The sequence below is a fragment of the Staurois parvus genome, unplaced genomic scaffold (assembly GCF_062004578.1).
Source record: "Staurois parvus isolate SC_StPar_1 unplaced genomic scaffold, SC_StPar_1.0 ptg000397l, whole genome shotgun sequence".
NCBI classification, from domain to species: Eukaryota; Metazoa; Chordata; class Amphibia; order Anura; family Ranidae; genus Staurois; species Staurois parvus.
In genome coordinates, this window is record NW_028318193.1 from 829,007 (window position 1) to 846,959 (window position 17,953).

Sequence of the window (17,953 nt, forward strand, 5' to 3'; positions counted from 1 at the left end):
AAAACTCTCATTTGCAGTAGCATATGATCAGATTATACTGAAAATGCACTCTTTTAGGTTGAAATATATGTAGCTTAGGGAAAGATTAAACAACTGTACAGAATTTGCAAATAGCAGCTGTCTAAAAAGTACCACTATAAATAGCAAAGGTGGGAAGCTGATATAGACCTAGCTATAAGAACCAATGGAGATATCCCATCTAATAAATATGCCACTTCACTTTGGTTCTCATTTTTGTATTTACTCTGTAGTGTTCTCTAAGGTCTGGTTGATGAACCCCATTCTTTAATTGATGTTTTAATACTGACTTTGGTCTAACGTATGTATATATATATATATATATATATATATATATATGATTTTTTTAAAATAAAAAATAATATGTTACAATATGGTGTCTGTGAACTACCTCTGGAGATATAGTTAAAGTCCCTGCTGTTTTGTCTTTGAAGTGGCATATGATCATGTTTTTACTTTTAAGTTTTCTTTGCTTCAGTTTTCCTGCTTCAGTCAGATGAAACATTGAAGAACATATTGTGCACTCTAGACTGTAATAGCCAAACTTAAGCATGCTTTGTACTTTAAATAGCCCTAAATTTAGTTTGTGATGTGTTAGTGAGGCTTTGTCTCTAATTCAGCTGACATACATGAAATTTATTAAAGAAAATGTACAGCATGTTTATATATGTTCTATCTTTGCTATTTTTAGAACATATGCTCAGAACTATGTTTAGAATAGCTAAAGATGAAATTTATACAAACAACTGAGCAGGGGTGGACTGACAACTCATGGGTCCCCCAGGCAATAGGGGATGATGGGGCCCCTGTGTCCTTGCCCAAACTCAAAAAAGCCTTTGAAAAAGGTACCAGGGGCATCTCATGGGGCCCCCTACTGACTCCGGGCCCTCAGGCAGTGCCCGAGTTTCCAAATGGTCAGTCCGCCCCTGCAACCGAGTGAGTCAGAGGAAGGATTTATTTCCTTTCCACCTTCTTGTAGGGAGTTTCAATGAGAGATGTAGGCTGAAAGGGAACAGCTCCTGCTGTGTTCTCTCTTCAGATGATCCATGCTCATCAGTCCTATGTCATAGGTGTTCCTGTATTGAGTGCTTAGTTTGTAAAATAAATATTGTATATGTATACATATAAACAAATAAATACATAAAAATCTATGAAAAATGAACAAGATAGAACTGACTCCAAACCATTAAATTTCCCCTGTAACAAGTATGCTAGATAAATTAAATATCAAAGCAACCAGTCATAGCCTCTACATCTATACATGAGTTCAGGTACACTACAGTAAAATAGTAGACAGAACACAGTAGCAAACTACAAGAGTAACATGTCACTAACAAATATTGCTGCCAACGGTTACAACACAGACAAAGATAAAATTTAAATACAAAGTGTAATGTGACTTCTGTACTACCTAATGTGTGTTGGAAACTAACAATACGTAAATGCAATCTAAAAATACTGAAAAATATTCACTAATAATCTGGTGAAAAATACATGATAGGGTGCTACATCAATGTGCATTCCCACACTGAGTCAGCAAAAGTTGAACAAGATATAATTTGGTGATCCCTTAACATCCCTACTTCACTGTAATGAATGTGATGATCTAAAACGTATGAAACATAAATGCATGTGCTGGTTACTATAATCAGAGAAAATACAACCCAAGTATGTGCTGGTTACTATAGTTGGTGAAAATACAACCCAGATACAATATAATATATAAAAAGCGAGTTCACAAAATATATTGTGCTCAATTTCTGACAATGATTCAAACTATTCAATTCAGTCAATGGCACTGCGTTCCTTTAACTGACAATTGTGCGGTCATGCAACGTTTTACATAAATTAAATTTATGTTCTTTTTTCCCACAAATAGAGCTTTCTTTTGGTGGTATTTGATCACCTCTGCGTTTTTAATTTTTTGCTCTAGAGAAAGAAAAAGACCAATAATTTTGAAAAAAAAAACAATATTTTTGACTTTTTGCTATTAAACCTGTTCAATTAAAAAAAAATAAATAAAATTTCATCATAAATTTAGGCCAAAAATGTATTTTTCTACATGTCTTTGCTAAAAAAAAAATCTCAATACGGGTAAATTAATTGATTTACCTGAACGTTATTGAGTCTACAAATGGCAGCGATCAGCGACTTATTGCATGACTGTGGGACTGCGGCTGACATCCTGACACTGAGGGAGGGAACTGACCGTCACTGTCATTCCCACTGACACTAATACAGTGATCAGTGCTAATAAAAATCACTGACACTGTACTATTGACACTGAGCAGGAAGCAAAGCAGAGCAATACTAAGCAGCCTGTTTGTGCTGGCAGGGATGAGATCTGTATTGTTTACATACAGACCTCTCCCCTGTCAACTTCGCTGATGATCACCGAGTCCCGGACCTGGTGATTGAAATGCCGAGGAGCCAATAGCGGTGAGGGCTGGCGTTCACCTCAGAGATTAGACCCAAGAGCATATTTTATTAGGTTTAAATATGCTTTTTCCCTTTTGGGATATGGATGAAGTGAGCAATCTTTCCTTCTTGGATTTATATGGGTAATCTTCTCCACACAAATTCCCTTGGCATATGTCTCGTTAAGAAGTTCCCACCTCACATATATATATATACACACACACACACACACACACACACATACGTGATTTTGTGCACCCGTGCTGCCCTGTAGCAGTATTTCTGCTGTAGGGCGGTGCAGCAGTGGTTAAGGACTTTCACAGATTGACTGGATGGAATAGTTTGAATCATTGTCAGAATTAAGCACAACATTAATATTATTATTATTATTATACAGGATTTATATAGCGCCAACACTTTGTTCAGAGCTTTACAATATAACAGGAGACAATACAGCAACAATACAGTTCAATACAAGAGGGATAGGAGGGCCCTGCTCCTTGGAGCTTACAATCTAGGAGGGAGGGGCTAGTGGTAGAAAACGTAGTAACTGTGGAGGATGGACTGGTTGGAAGAGCAGAAGATTTCATTATTAGCTGAGGGCAGGATAGGCTTCCCTGAAGAGATAGGTTTTTAGAGATCGCCTAAAAGTGAGCAGAGTAGGCGATAGTCTGATAAATTGGGGTAGAGTGTTCCAGAGGATGTGGGAAGCTCTGGAGACAAGCATGGGAGGAGGAGACAAGGGAGCTAGAGAGTAGGAGGTCTTGCGAGGAGTGGAGAGTACGGTTTGGGTGGTATTTGGAGACAAGATCGGTGATGTAATTTGGGGCAGAGTTATAAATGGCTTTATATGTTATTGTTAATGTTTTGAATTTTATCCGTTGGGCAATGGGAAGCCAGTGGAGGGATTGGCAGAGAGGGGTGGAAAATACAGAACGGTTAGTAAGGTGGATGAGTCTGGCAGCAGCATTCATGATAGACTGAAGAGGGGATAGCCTGTGATGAGGTAGGCCAATGAGGAGGGAGTTACAATAGTCAAGGTGAGATATAACAAGGGAGTGAATAAGTTGCTTAGTGGTTTCCGAGGTTAGGAACGGGTGTATCTTGGAGATGTTGCGGAGGTGAACTCTACAAGATTTGGACAGTGATTGGATTTGGGACTGAAAGGACAGATGGGAGTTTAGGATTACACCTAGCACCCTGGCATGAGGGGAGGGACTGATGATTGTGTTATTGATCTTGATGGAGAAGTCAGGGGAGGGGGCACGGGCTGGGGGGAATACTAAGAGCTCAGTTTTGGAAAGATTGAGTTTGAGGAAGTGGAGTGACATCCATGCCGATATGTCACTTAGTAGGTTAGTAATGTGAGAGGAGACTGAAGGGGTGAGGTGAGGGGTAGAAAGATAGATTTGTGTGTCATCAGCATAGAGATGGTACTTAAAGCCATGGGAGTTTATCAAGTGATCAAGGGAGGAGGTGTAGATGGAGAAGAGAAGGGGTCCAAGGACAGAACCTTGAGGGACCCCTACAGAAAGAGGGAGTGAAGAGGAGGAGGCAGCGTTATAAGTAAAGCTGAAGGAGCGCTGCAATAGGTAGGAGGAGAACCAGGAGAGAGCAGAGTCTCTGAGGCCAAGAGAGTGGAGTTTTTTGAGGAGGAGGGGATGGTCAACCATACCAAAAGCCGCAGAGAGGTCAAGTAGTAAGAGTACGGAGTAGAGGCCATTGGTGTTAGCAGTTAGTAGATCATTAGTGAGTTTTAGTAGGGCAGTTTCAGTGGAGTGTAGTGAGCGAAAGCCAGACTGTAAAGGGTCAAGAAGGTTGTTGTTGGTGAGATGGGAGCTCAGGCGATTGTAGACGAGGCGTTCTAGGAGTTTAGAGGTAAATGGGAGCAGGGAGATGGATCTTAAGTTGTTCAGGTTGGTGGGATCCAGGGTGGGCTTTTTAAGTATGAGAGTGATGTGTGCATGCTTTAGAGCGGAGGGGAAGGCACCGTTAGAGAGGGAGAGATTGAAGATGTGAGTGAGGGAGCATAGGATGGAAGAAGAGGGTGACCGTAATAGTTGTGAGGGGACAGGATCCAGGGGGCAGGTAGTGAGACGGGCTTCTGAGAAAACCTTAGTGACCTTTTCAGTAGTAGCAAGGTCAAAAGAGGAAAGTGTTGAGGAAGGTTTAGTAGAAGGTATGCTAAATAACATTTTGTGGACGCACTTTTTATATATTATATTGCATCTGGGTTGCATTTTTACTAACTACAGTAACCATCACATACCTGGGTTGTATTTTCACTGATTATATTCAATGATTGTAGTAACCAGCCCTTGCATTTATGTTTCATGTTTTTAGATAATCACGTCTATTATAGTGTAGTAGGGGTGTTAAGGGAGCGCGGCATTATATCTTTTTCAAAGATAAAATGTACACTTTAGCAAAACAGGTGAGAACCACTCATTATCCACTGAACATTACAATCTATGCTTAAAAACTGTAGTAGGTAAGTGTCATGTTCAGGATTGTTATGAGAAATGACAATAACTGTTAAACTTAGACTTCCTGTTATGAATTATAATAAGGCAGCAAAAAGACAGGCTAAAATGCAAAGTATCTAATGCACTTACAAATGTGTTCTTGTGCTGTACAAAGTGTACAAAATGATGTCAAATAATGAGTACAAGACTTATCAGATGTCTGGGACAAATCTATGAAGCTGCCTCAGAAATTTTTCTTCTGAGCTGCCATTTCCTTGACAGTTTTTCTTGTAGGAGCATGAATGTGCAGCTCCGGTTGTGACATATGTAGAACATGTTTCTAATAACCATAAAAAAGAAATTGTCTGCATTTTTAAATAACAAAAAAGGTGACAAGTGTTCAAAACAGCCTCACAAACCTCTGGTTCTACATTTGAAGTGATATGTATGAAAATTAGAGCAACAGATCTTCCAGCATTAACTTTCTCTTACACAAAAAACTGGATTGAATAAGCCTGCCCAAATGTGTTAAAGCAGTCTTAACAAATCCCTAATGAGTGTTATCACCTGTTCCTGTTATACTTATACTGTATGCTGCAATACATACACAAACTATGCTTAGCCTGGTGTCTCAGATAATAAAAGATTGGTCTGTTTCAAACTGTTTAAATGCACTTGGTAACTCATATTCAATAATGACTGATGGAGGCAAATGTGTAAACAGTTGTCCCTCCCTATCAAGAGAGGGTTTGGAGAGAGCTGTGTATTTGAGATGTTCAAAATTAGAATTACTTTGTTGCCCATGTATAGTCACAGCTGACATTGTGCTGCCTACATACTTTTGCTTGTTTGTTGAACAGGCATTGCCAAATTTTCCTTTGTGTTTCCTACATAGGGGTTGATTTACTAAAGGCAAATATTATTATTATTATACAGTATTTATAAAGCGCCAACAGTTCGCTCAGCACTGTACATTATAATGGAAGACAGAACATGCAACAGTACAATAACAATACAATGCGATACACGAGGGGTTTGAGGGCCCTGCTCCTTGGAGCTTACAATCTAGGAGGGAGGGGATAGTGGTACTGTGCAGTTGCTCCAGAGACTAGTAAATGAGGTAAAGTTTCACTTTACAAAGAATATCTGATCACGTGCAAGTAAAATAGAAGAAAAACAGCATTTTTGCTTGCCATGATTGGATGATGGAAGTCAGAAGAGCTTCTGCTCATTTACTAAGCTCTGGAGCAACTGCACTTTGCAAAGTGCACAATCTATTTGCCTTTAGTAAATCAACCTCATATTGTCACAATTGCACATTTAATATTAGAATTGCCCACTTGTTAAATACATTTTCTCAGTTATTCAATTGCTGTCCACAATTTATAATTTTAGTCCATTTGTTGCCCACATTTTCTCACAATTGCAGTTGAGTTCCCCATGTATTCCCATGATCACCAGTGTATTACCCATGTATTGACACAATTGCCTTTGTGTTCCCTATGTGTTTACTGCACATGATTTCCAGTGGGTTGCTCATATATTGACACAATTACCATTGTGTTCCTATGTGATAACATGATTTCTAGTGTATTGTTCAAATATAGACATACTGTAATTGCCATTGTGTTACCTATGTAATTATAATTGCCAGCGTGTTGTCCACCTGCTGCAAAATTTTCTGTGTTCCCATGTATTGCATAAATTGCCTTTAGTAAATTAACCCCATAGTGTCACAATTGCACATTTATTATTAGAATTACCCACTTGTTAAGCACATATTCTCAGTTATTCAATTGATGCCCACAACTTATAATTATAGCCCATTTGTTGCCCACATTTTCTCACAATTGCAGTTGAGTTCCCCATGTATTCCCATGATCACCAGTGTATTACCCATGTATTGACACAAGTGCCTTTGTGTTCCCTATGTCAGGGGCGGACTGACCGTTTGGAAACTCGGGCACTCCCCGAGGGCCCGGGGTCAGTAGGGGGCCCCATGAGATGCCCCTGGTACCTTTTTCATAGACTTTTTTGAGTTTGGGCAAGGACACAGGGGCCCCAAGATCCCCTATTGCCCAGGGGCCCCATGAGTTGTCAGTCCGCCCCCTATGTATGTACTGCCATGATTGCCAGTGTGTTGCTCATATATTGACACAATTACCATTGTGTTTTCTATGTGATAACATGATTTCTAGTGTATTGTTCAAATATAGACATAATTGCCATTGTGTTACCTATGTAACTGCCAGCGTGTTGTCCACCTGCTGCAAGGTCTTCCATGTGTTCCCATGTATTGCATCAATTGCCAAAGTGTTAACACAATTGCTATTGTGTTTCTCACGTGCTGCCAAGACATATGTTGTGTTTTCCATATTGTTTACTTACATATTGTCATGACTGCAAGGTTGTTATACAAGTATTGCCACTATTAGCTATGTGTGGGCTGAGTATTGCCACATTTGACCATATATTGACACGGTTGTTGTGTGTGAGCATGTGAAAAAGTGAATGATTTTGTTTTGGAAAACATGCTATTAGTATTTAACCTCTCTACAAAGTGACTGTCACTAGTAATCCACTCTGCTAAAAGCCCCAACTATTTTGGTTACACACACCTTGGTATAAGGCATGTACAGCCGTACCACCTTAGAAATATGAGGTTCAATGAGTTCCAGATCTTCTTAGGTATGTATGAAAGATTTAGCCGTAGAACAGTTTATGTTGCCCTCTTATAAACTAGTCAATGTCTCTCTTACATCCTTCAACCTGTCTTAATTAACAGACAAGGTAAAATTGGTTGCTAGCACAGACATTTCCTTAAACTGACACTGCAAAAAAGGAAGCTCAGTAACCATGATTGGGAGTTGAAATTAGATGCAAGTGACCTAGAGTGACAACGCTGCTGCATATAGGTACAATATGGTAAGTGATCATTGTCACTCTAGGTTAGGAAGTGATTTCCTGGCAGGATTAAAATGTGAAAATAAAGGGAACGTAAACTGAAAAAAATGGAATTTAATGCATTAATGAAATCTGAGGACTAGTAATCTACAATGCATTGAATGTTAGTTCTTGGGTTTATATGCACTCTATGTAACAAGTTATTAGTATTGTTATTCCTTAAACAATTGGGATTCATTGGTAGCGAGGTATAGAGTTTATGGATCAAGTTTCTTAGTCTTTATTTTATGATTATGGGTTTTGTAGGGAAAACAAAATACAAGTGGTAAATCCCTGTACTGCAAAAGACTTTTCCTAAAGACTCTTTCATAGCAAAGCTGCTCTAAATATACATTTTTAACAACTTTGTGTGTCATTTTAGGAAGCGGGGAGCTGTATTGAAAACATTTGATAATCAATAAAATACACTCATTTCTTGTCTGTGCACACTGGAAGACACTGGGAACAATACTACTTGCATGCACAAGGAAAATAGGCACAAAGAGCAAGGAAATAAAGGCTATCATAATGTACTAGTGTCAAAAATACTTCTTAAATAGCCAGCAATGTTAATCATTATTCATTAAATTGTTAATACCTAGAAATACCTTTTTCCTTTTTCTGAACACAATATACTGTACATTTATGCACAATAAAAATCTTTGTGTAATATATAAATTGTACACTAGATGGCAATGGCTTCTCATTTGTGGTTAACTCCACTGTTTCATGTTGTATTTCTAAATACTTTTTTAATCCATTTCTTTAGCATAATTAAAAACAATTACTTCGCTTTAATTAAACATTCTTTATAGAAACATGAATGAATTATTTATAAAAATGCGCAATAAAATGCTTGCTATATTGTTTTAGATGGAAGACACTTGAAATGAAAGGCCATTACAACAAAGGGATTGTACATTTAAGAGGAGTGTGATCTTTTATCTATCTATCTATCTATCTATCTATCTATCTATCTATTTAACAAGTTAAGAAAAACAGAACAGCACTACAGCCTAGTGCTTGATAAGAGGGGCTATGTAAAGAGTAATGTATTTATATCTAGCCAAATAATTTTTGCCAATATATCAAATGTGTTTTTTCTTCTAAACCCCTTTAAATAAAAATGAAAAATGTGCAAATAGACAGGCGTTTTATTGCAGAAGAGATACGCACTTGCTGCAATATGCTAACATTGGAGGCCAAGTGCATAAGTACAGAAAAAAAAATTATATACTGTGTGTGTATATATATATATACACACACACATATACACACACACACACACACACACACACACACACACATACATACATATACACACATGCACACATATACACTCACTATATTGCCAAAGTATTGGGATGCCTGCCTTTACACACACATGAACTTTAATGGCATGCCAGTCTTAGTCCGTAGGGTTCAATATTGAGCTGGCCCACCCTTTGCAGGCATAACAGATTCAGCTCTTCTGGGAAGGCTGTCCACAAGATTTATGAGTGTGTTTATGGGAATGTTTAACCATTCTTCCAGAAGCGCATTTGTGAGGTTAGGCGCTGATGTTGGACAAGAAGGCCTGGCTCGCAGTCTCCGCTCTAATTCATTCTAAAGGTGTTCTATTAGGTTAAGGTCAGTTAAGTTCCCCCAACCAAACTCACTCATCCATATCTTTATTGACTTTGCTTTGTGCACTTGTGTGCAGTCATGTTAGAACAGGAAGGGGCCATCCCCAAACTGTTCCCACAAAGTTGGGAGCATAAAATTGTCCAAAATGTCCTGGTATGCTGATGCCTTAAGAGTTTGCTTCACTGGAACAAAGGGGCCAAGTCCAACCCCTGAAAAAAAACCTCACACCATAATCCCCCCTCCACCAAACTTTACACTTGGCACAATGCAGCCGGTAAGTATAGTTCTCCTGGCAACTGCCAAACCCAGACACGTCCATTGGATTGCCAGACAGAGAAGCATGATTTGTCATTCCAGATAACATGTCTCCACTACTCTAGAGTGCAATGGTGGCATGCTTTACACCACTGCATCCAACGCTTTGCATTGCACTTGGTGATGTATGGCTTGAATGCAGCTGCTCGGTCATGGAAACACATTCCATGAAGCTCTCTATGCACTGTTGTTGTGCTAATCTGAAGCCCACATGAAGTTTGCAGGTCTTTAGCTATTGACTCTGCAAACAGTTGGTGACTTCTGTGTGCTGTGTGCTTCAGCATGAGCTGACCCCACTATGTCATTTCTCGTAGCCTACCACTTTATGGCTGAGTTGCTATTGTCCTAGTTGTTTCCACTTTGTTATAATACCACTAACATTTGTAGCAGTCTGCATGTCTAGGTGCTTGATTTTATCCACCTGTGGCCATGGAGGTGATTGGAACACCTGAATCCAATGATTTGGAGGGATGTTTGAATACTTTTGGCAATAGAGTGCATATCCCACTGGGCTTTGTTTTCCCATGACTATCTGTCTATATATTGTGGCTTTTTTCTTGTTTGGGATTATGGTTTGACAAAGGAGTGCATGCTCTGAAATACATTACCGCCCCAGCGGTGTGACCTCACTTCTTGTGCATTTCACGCTGGTTCAGGAAACAGAGACACTATCTTGCCTGATATCCAGTTCACTAATGGCCAGACAAAACAGGCTTTATGTGAACCTGGCTGAATATGAGATGTCTCCCACACAGAGTGGTAAATGCTTATAGATGAGCCTGTTTTTTTCTCTACCATTGTGGTTTAACTTTTTACTTTTAATAAACATGCTGTTATTGCACTTCTTTTCTTGGTCACATAGGGGTTTATTTACTGAAGCTGGAGAGTCCAAAATCAGACTCACTTCTGCATAGAAACCAATCAGCTTCCAGGTTTCATTGCCAAAGCTTCATTGAACAAGCTGAGGTTAGAAGCTGATTGGTTTCTATGCAGAAGAGAGTCTGATTTTGGACTCTCCAGCTTTAGTAAATAAACCCCATAGAGTCTGCTTCTACTCTATTTAAAAGCTGTCCAAGTGCCCAGATGCCTTATTCCATCATAGACAATTCATTGGACTCTTTCACTGAGGACTTAATTGAGAGGCCAATTACCCCCAGTGAGCCGACATAGTTGTCCTTATTTGTAGTCTATTCATACTCTATGAATGAATGATGCAGCCTTTTGGGTGAAGCCCCACACAGCTGCACTCTTTTCAAATTGTTGCAGCGAGTTTATGGAGAGGATCCCTGGATCCCTGTTACAGGGAGATGAAGGATCAGGTGGAAAGCTGCATGAGCAGGAACCTTCACTCTAAAAATTAGTGGAACATGCAACAAATTCCTGAATATTAACTTATCCTTTAAGGCTGGGTGGGCAGAACCTAATGAGGATTCACAGACACTAGTTCCCCATTAGGTCTGCACCTCTTGCAAACAGCAGGCAGTGGGTGGATCTATATCCCTAGACAGCTTGCTATGGGCAGTAGAATCCACCTAATGTCCACTGTCAATAACAAGGAGAGAGTGGACCTAATGGGGAACTAGTGTCTCAGCTTCCCCTTCAGGCTCTACCCACTGTCAACATCACCGGTTGCTAGATGGCTGTCAGCTGTGAAGTCAACAGCATCCTTAACAACCAGAGACAGGTAAGGAGGGGAGAAGCATAAAATATTGACCCTGCAATACAGCATACAGATACAGGCACTCTGCATGTCACTGTATGCTACATTAGAGTTGGTCCAAATTACCTCCAGTTTCATTATCTAAGGAAATAATTATTTTCTTAAATTTGGTGCAGCTATTAAGAACTACCTGAATCTGTCACATGTGTCAGTAAAGCTACAAAATAAAAATTTCAGGGATTTTTTAATCTGGCAAAAGGCATTTTAAAAGGGCTATACCACCAGAATAATGTTTATACGACTTTATTGAATTCCCCAAACTGCTATAAAGGGTTCTTACTTTATGGCATTCCCAAGATTGCAAACAGGCAAGTTAGAATACTTTATAGCAATTTTCTTCACAATGTACACTGAGCTGGACATGTGCAGTTCATTGTACATTTTTGGCATCTGGTAGGATAAATAAATTCCCAAGCAAGTTTCAGTCACATCACCCTGGCACAGCAAATAAAGATGACCCCCCAACCTAGAAAAAGAGTGGCCAAAGATGTTGGCACTGTGAAGGAAACTTGCAGGTTTGGCATCACCAGAGGGCAAGTGAGTGTTGTTCTGCTTTAATTTGCAACTATAACAACAAAATCTGCAAACACTTATTCAGTAAGCCTTTAATTATCACAGCAAGATAAACTATACCATGATAGTTCCCAAAATATTGTTACACCTGCAAACATCTGGACTCTGGCAGCTAAAGTCAGCTTGCCCTAAACAACTAGGATGAAATTTTAAATGACAAGCACTTTCCTTAATACTGGCCACTGTGGCATAGGATTCAGGAAGGGATCTGTAGCCAGTCAATGCCTCTACCACACAAAGAGTTTGTCCTGAGCATTCAGAAATTGCTCATGAAGAAGCCAGCCAGGTGCCTCCAATTATACACCTATGATAAATACAGTATTGTGTCAATGGTGGGCTACACTTACATAGATGGAGCCAATTCCAATAATTCCCCTTTTAGCGGGGGGGGGGGGGTGCTGGATCCGCTAGTACATCAAGTAGTTAATCCAGATGTATGTCATACAACAAAAGAAAATGTAGGCCTGAACACATAAAAATAGAAATCAGGCTGTTTTTTTCCACAGGGACAGATAAACAATTGGTTCACCCCTAGACCTTTTGTTTGTTTCCTATTTAAATATATAATTGAGCCATTCTGTTCTTTCGTTGGTAAAGGACTACCCTATGTTTAACAATTCTGGATCCTACGAGATATCCATTATTTTTTAAATTAAAAAAAAAAAAAAAAGATAATCAGAGCAGGGATGGCCATTGAGATATGTGTGGAATCATCATAGTTAAATGATTTACTACAAGTGGCAAATTATATACTACAAGCTAAATAGGATTAATCCAAAATCAGAATGTTAAAATGCTTAGGGAGGGTGTGCAACATTACAGAGAGGTCCATTAAAATTGGTGGTAAATCCACAAACAATGCATGTATCAGAGATTTTCAGCCTTCTTAGCACATCTGCGCCACAGGAAAACTAAATTTTTTATGTTACTTCTTCAATAAAAACTAATTCTAATGTGCTTACAATGCACCAAAAACACATTAAAAAGCTCTTAAAAATGTGCATAAACACAGGTAAAACTATAAAAAACATAAACACTCAGGCATGAAAGGACCCTAGCGCCCGCCAAAGCAGCATTTCAGCTCTTCTTGTTAGTGGGCTGATGCAACTGGAAGTGATTCTGCCCATGACTTCAGAAGCTTTAAGAAGACACTTTTATGCCCATGTTCTACATATTAAAACTATATGCCGTAGACAAAGTTAGACAAATTTCTAGACTCAACAAAAGTAAACAGGACTATTGTTATTTGAGACAAGGAATGATAATATGTTGCATGAGACAGCTCTCAAACCAACCCATTGCAAGTTAAATGTATGGCCTTAGCCAGCTCCGCTCCAGCCACGCTCACTGATGTATTTCACTCCGCCCATTGAGGCTTGGTCACAGCTTTGAGCAGTGTTTCAAGACTCCTCATGATCACAAGGACATGTATTCACATTGATTTAAGAACTACATGTGGCTTCATATTTCAAAATTTGATAAAATAGCTAGACATACTCATAACCTAAAAAGTAAATCTATCTTGATAAAAAATTCTTAAAGGATAAGTTCACCTTTTGCAAAATGAATAAATAAATACAGGAGGGTAAAAATTGTGCAGTTTGCTAAATAAATAAATGCACTTTTTTGGGGGGGAGCCTGTAAAGCACTGCACCAGTGATTAGCAGATCGCTGGTGCCATGCGGGTCTCTAGCAGTCAGTTTAACCTGTGTGCCCGTACCTCATAACAGACAGTTTAAAACTCACCAAAGACTGAATGAACTACCACAGCACTCCACAGCACTGTGATAGTTCATTGAGAACTACCAGCTAACATCCATAAAAGGATGTCGGAACTTGTAGTTAGTGTTGGGCTTGAACATCTGCTGCTTGTGTGTTTCTTCTGTGCATTCGCGAGCGCTCCACAATACACTGCACTCTCACAGTGCATTGCGAGAGCCATGATTAGCCAAAGCGATACACCTGACCATAGGGCAGGTGCTATGCTTTGGCCAATCACAGCACAATGCAATGTGAGAGCCATGATTGGCCAAAGTCACGGTTAAGTCCATTCCCCACACTATATAAGGCTGCTTACACAGCAGCTTTATGCACTGCATTGCTGGACACTGCCAAAGACAGAGGGGAGAATATTCTCCCCGAAAAAAGGGATCATTTAAGCCTGGTAGGACTTTTAAGAGTAACCCCACCTCACAAAATGGGAGAGGGGAGTGCATGGGGTTTCCCCTAAAAGCCATACCAGGCCCTTTAGGCCTGGTAGGTCTTTTAAGGGGAACCCCACCCCCAAAAAATGGGGGGAAAGTGTGGGGGCCTCCCTAAATTCCTACCAGACCCTTGATCTGAGCACAGGCCTGGCAGGGCAGAAAAGGGGGGGGGCACACAAGTCCACTCCCTGCAGCTTACCAGGCCATGTGCCCTCGGCATTGGGATGTTTTTTTTTTTTTTACTGTGGTGTCCCTCCTAACCTTCCTACCAAAACTAAAGAGCCTGGTATGTATTGGGGGGGGGCATGCTGTTTCTTTTTTAAATGCACTTTATGGTTTTTAATTATTTTTTTATATTTTATTATATTATTATTATTTCTTTTTGAAGAGAGTATTCTCCCCTTTGTCTTTGGCAGTGTCCTGCAACACACTGCATAAGGCTGCAGTGTAAGCAGCCTTATATAGTGTGGGGCATGGACTTAGCCGTGAGTCATGTTTGGCCAAAGTCACTGTGACTTTGGTCAATCATGGCTCTCACAGTGCATTGTGCTGTCTTTGGCCAAAGCATTGCACCTAAACTGTGGTCAGGTGCATTACTTAGGCCAATCATGTCTCTCAAAATGCACTGCGAGAACGCATTGTATTGTGGGCCTCTCAGCAAACACACAAACACTCGGGGGGTCGATGTTCGAGTCAAACTTACATTCGAGCCCAACACTAGGGCTTTTAGTAAGACCCCCCACACTTTTTTTTACTGTGGGGTCCCTGCCAACCTTCCTACCAGACCCAAAGGGTTTTTCTCTTTTTAAATGTTAGTCCTGCTGTGGCAGGTTCTATACATACAGATGTGCAACTTTTCAGGTAGTTTAAGGGGATGCCCCATGCTTGATATTTAAAGGAATTTTTCTTTTTTTTTTTTACTTCAAGCAATGAAAAAGTACTGCTCCTTAAAAAAATGGTACTTTTTGAAAACAATGTTTTCACTATACCCCTTTTATGGCCAATAACTTGTGTATAAACCTTCAAACTGGGCACTTTTGAATTTACAAGTTTGATTCCTATAGACTTGCATTGAGTTTGAAGCTCACAATCGAACGTTCATTGGGTTCACGTGTTCTACCGTGAACCGAATATGGGGGTGTTCAACTCATCACTACTGATTTAAAAAACTGACAGCTAGTACGGGGAACTTCTCCCCATACTGCTTTCATGGGGGGAGGGGAAATCGGGCAGTGGCTGTAGCAGTGGGAACATGTAACATGTTCCCAAAGGTCAACTTATCTTTTACGCATTGCTTCTGAGATCAGCAGATCAAGGGTGCAATGATAGGATCCTGTATAAAAAAAATAATGTAAGGATTTGGCGCTGAGAGAAGATAATGGCTCAGTGATACTGCAACAAGTATAAATGGTTAAAAACATGAATTAGAAATATTTAAAATAACATTTAAAAAAAAAAGTCCATATATTCCACAGTGTAGGCTCTAATGGTAGCAGCTCCCCATAGAATGAAGCAGACAAGGGGGCGCCAACCTAAGTGCAGTATATATAAAAGGTTTATTGGTAATATAGCCAAATAGCTTCTCACAAGAAAGATAAGGTATACAGATGTTTGATCATGTCCTTGAGGGGGCCAGAACAGGGACCGGAGGTGTCTGGTAATGCACGGGTCCCAGAAGTGAGATGTGGCAACCAATGGGGATGTGAGGACAGGTCAGGTGATGAGTCAGGTGACGCGTTTCAAAACTTCTGCTTTTTCTTCAGACCTCTGAAGGTAAAGCAGAAGCTTTGTAATGCGTCACCTGACTCATCACCTGACCTGTCCTCACATCCCCATTGGTTGCCTTCTGGTTCCGGACCTCCACATCTCACTCCTGGGACCCGGCATTACCAGATACCACTGGTTCCTGTACTGGCCCCCTTGAGAACATGTTCCAACGCCTGTATACCTTATCTTTTTTGTGAGTAGCTATTTGGCTATATTACCAATAAAATTTTTATATATACTGCACTTAGGTTGGTGCCTCCTTGTGTTTTCCTTAATGACAGGATCCTGCAGACTCTCAGTAAGCTGTCTGCCCGTACCTCTGATATGGGCAGGCAGTTACCAAATAGCAGGAAAAACCAATGGACTGTGAGAGCAGTTCATTGAAAACTGCAAGCCATCAGCCCCAATAGCTGATGGTACTTGCAGTCTAATTCATTCACAGCAAACCATGAATGAATAATGTGGCTGTGTTGGTGGAACCCGCACATCTGTGCTGTTTTGGAATTGAGAAGATCCCTGGCCCACTGTCACAAAGCAGGGATCACAGGCTGCAAGTGATGGCTGCATAGGAGCATGTTAAACGTTACATACTAAATTTGGGTGTTACATGTAACATGCTCCTAAATGTGAACTTATCCTTTCATTCCAGTATCTACTGAGTTATGCATAATATACAATTAATACTAAAATCACAAATAAAAACAAAAAGTAATATTGTGAATTCTATGTGCTTTTATATGCTTAAGATAATAATTTTGGAAAACAATTATTTCTGATTCTTCTAGCCCAGAGGACTAGTGCATGGGGTAGAGTATGAGCTTAATTGCTGATCCATTATTGCTGATATTATTGCTGATATCATTCCTTAACCCAAACCATTTGCGAAAACCTTGTCAGCCGTAAGTTTAGTTGCACTGCAGGTAAGAGGTTTTGGTGCAGCAGGATACAAAGAATATAATAGAAATAATCAAGAATTTCAAGGTGCATATTACAAAGCAAGCAAATCACAACATTTTCACATACTGTAGGCAAACATTACTCCTAATTTACTTAAAGCACAATATATGCCAAAGACAAAGAAGCACATATTCGGCCTCAGCAAGGGCTGTGAAATGTTCCAAACAGCTGTTTCTTACTTTTTCTTTTAACAGTCTTGGGTTCTGTGACTAAACATATAAAAATTAAATACCATTATGTTGACACCGTTCTATATTAAAAATATGCATACTCTACAATACATACATACACAGCATGACGATCCCTGAAGGCCACTTATACTGAGCTGTCTGTTAAAGTGTATGTCTGGACAAAAATAAAAATGTATATATATATATATATATATATATATAAATCTAGCGAGTGTCTAATTTCCTGTTTGATGTAACAACTCTGCTTCTGCTACACTGCAATTTCAGCTGCGTTATCAGCCTTGTTTTAGTTCTTCTCTGCTGGACTACAGAACACCTTATCTTTATGTTAAGAGGAGAGGTACTCTAGTAATCTGTAGCCCGCAGGGGCGGACTGACCATTTGGAAACTCGGGCACTGCCCGAGGGCCTGGGGTCAGTAAGGGGTCCCATGAGATGCCCCTGGTACCTTTTTCATAGGCTTTTTTGAGTGGGCAAGGACACAGGGGCCCCATGATCCCCTATTGAAGGCCCGGGGTCAGTAGGGGGCCCCATGAGATGCCCCTGGTACCTTTTTTCATAGGCTTTTTTGAGTTTGGGCAAGGACACAGGGGCCCCATGATCCCCTATTGCCCGGGGGCCCCATGAGTTGTCAATCCGCCCCTGGTAGCCCGTCATAAGAGAGCTTGGAGAGGCTAACAACACAACTTGGGATTTCAATCCAACAGTGACACTGCATTTATATCCCACAATATACAGCACTTACATGAATATAAAG

The 17,953-nt window shown here is 40.0% G+C and overlaps 1 protein-coding gene across 50 annotated transcripts in view; it reads right to left on the reverse strand.

The window, feature by feature from the left end:
* The window catches only part of TRDN (triadin), a 974,263-nt gene that overhangs the window by 552,228 nt on the left and 404,082 nt on the right, over positions 1 to 17,953 (reverse strand). For 49 of the 50 annotated variants that reach the window (XM_089686429.1, XM_089686384.1, XM_089686382.1 and 46 more), the window contains one exon: positions 17,186 to 17,215. The exons of the other annotated variant lie outside the window; for it this stretch is intronic. In XM_089686429.1, the coding sequence (XP_089542555.1) occupies positions 17,186 to 17,215 (30 nt within the window). The remainder of the gene's footprint in view (positions 1 to 17,185; positions 17,216 to 17,953) is intronic. 50 annotated transcript variants of the gene reach the window in all.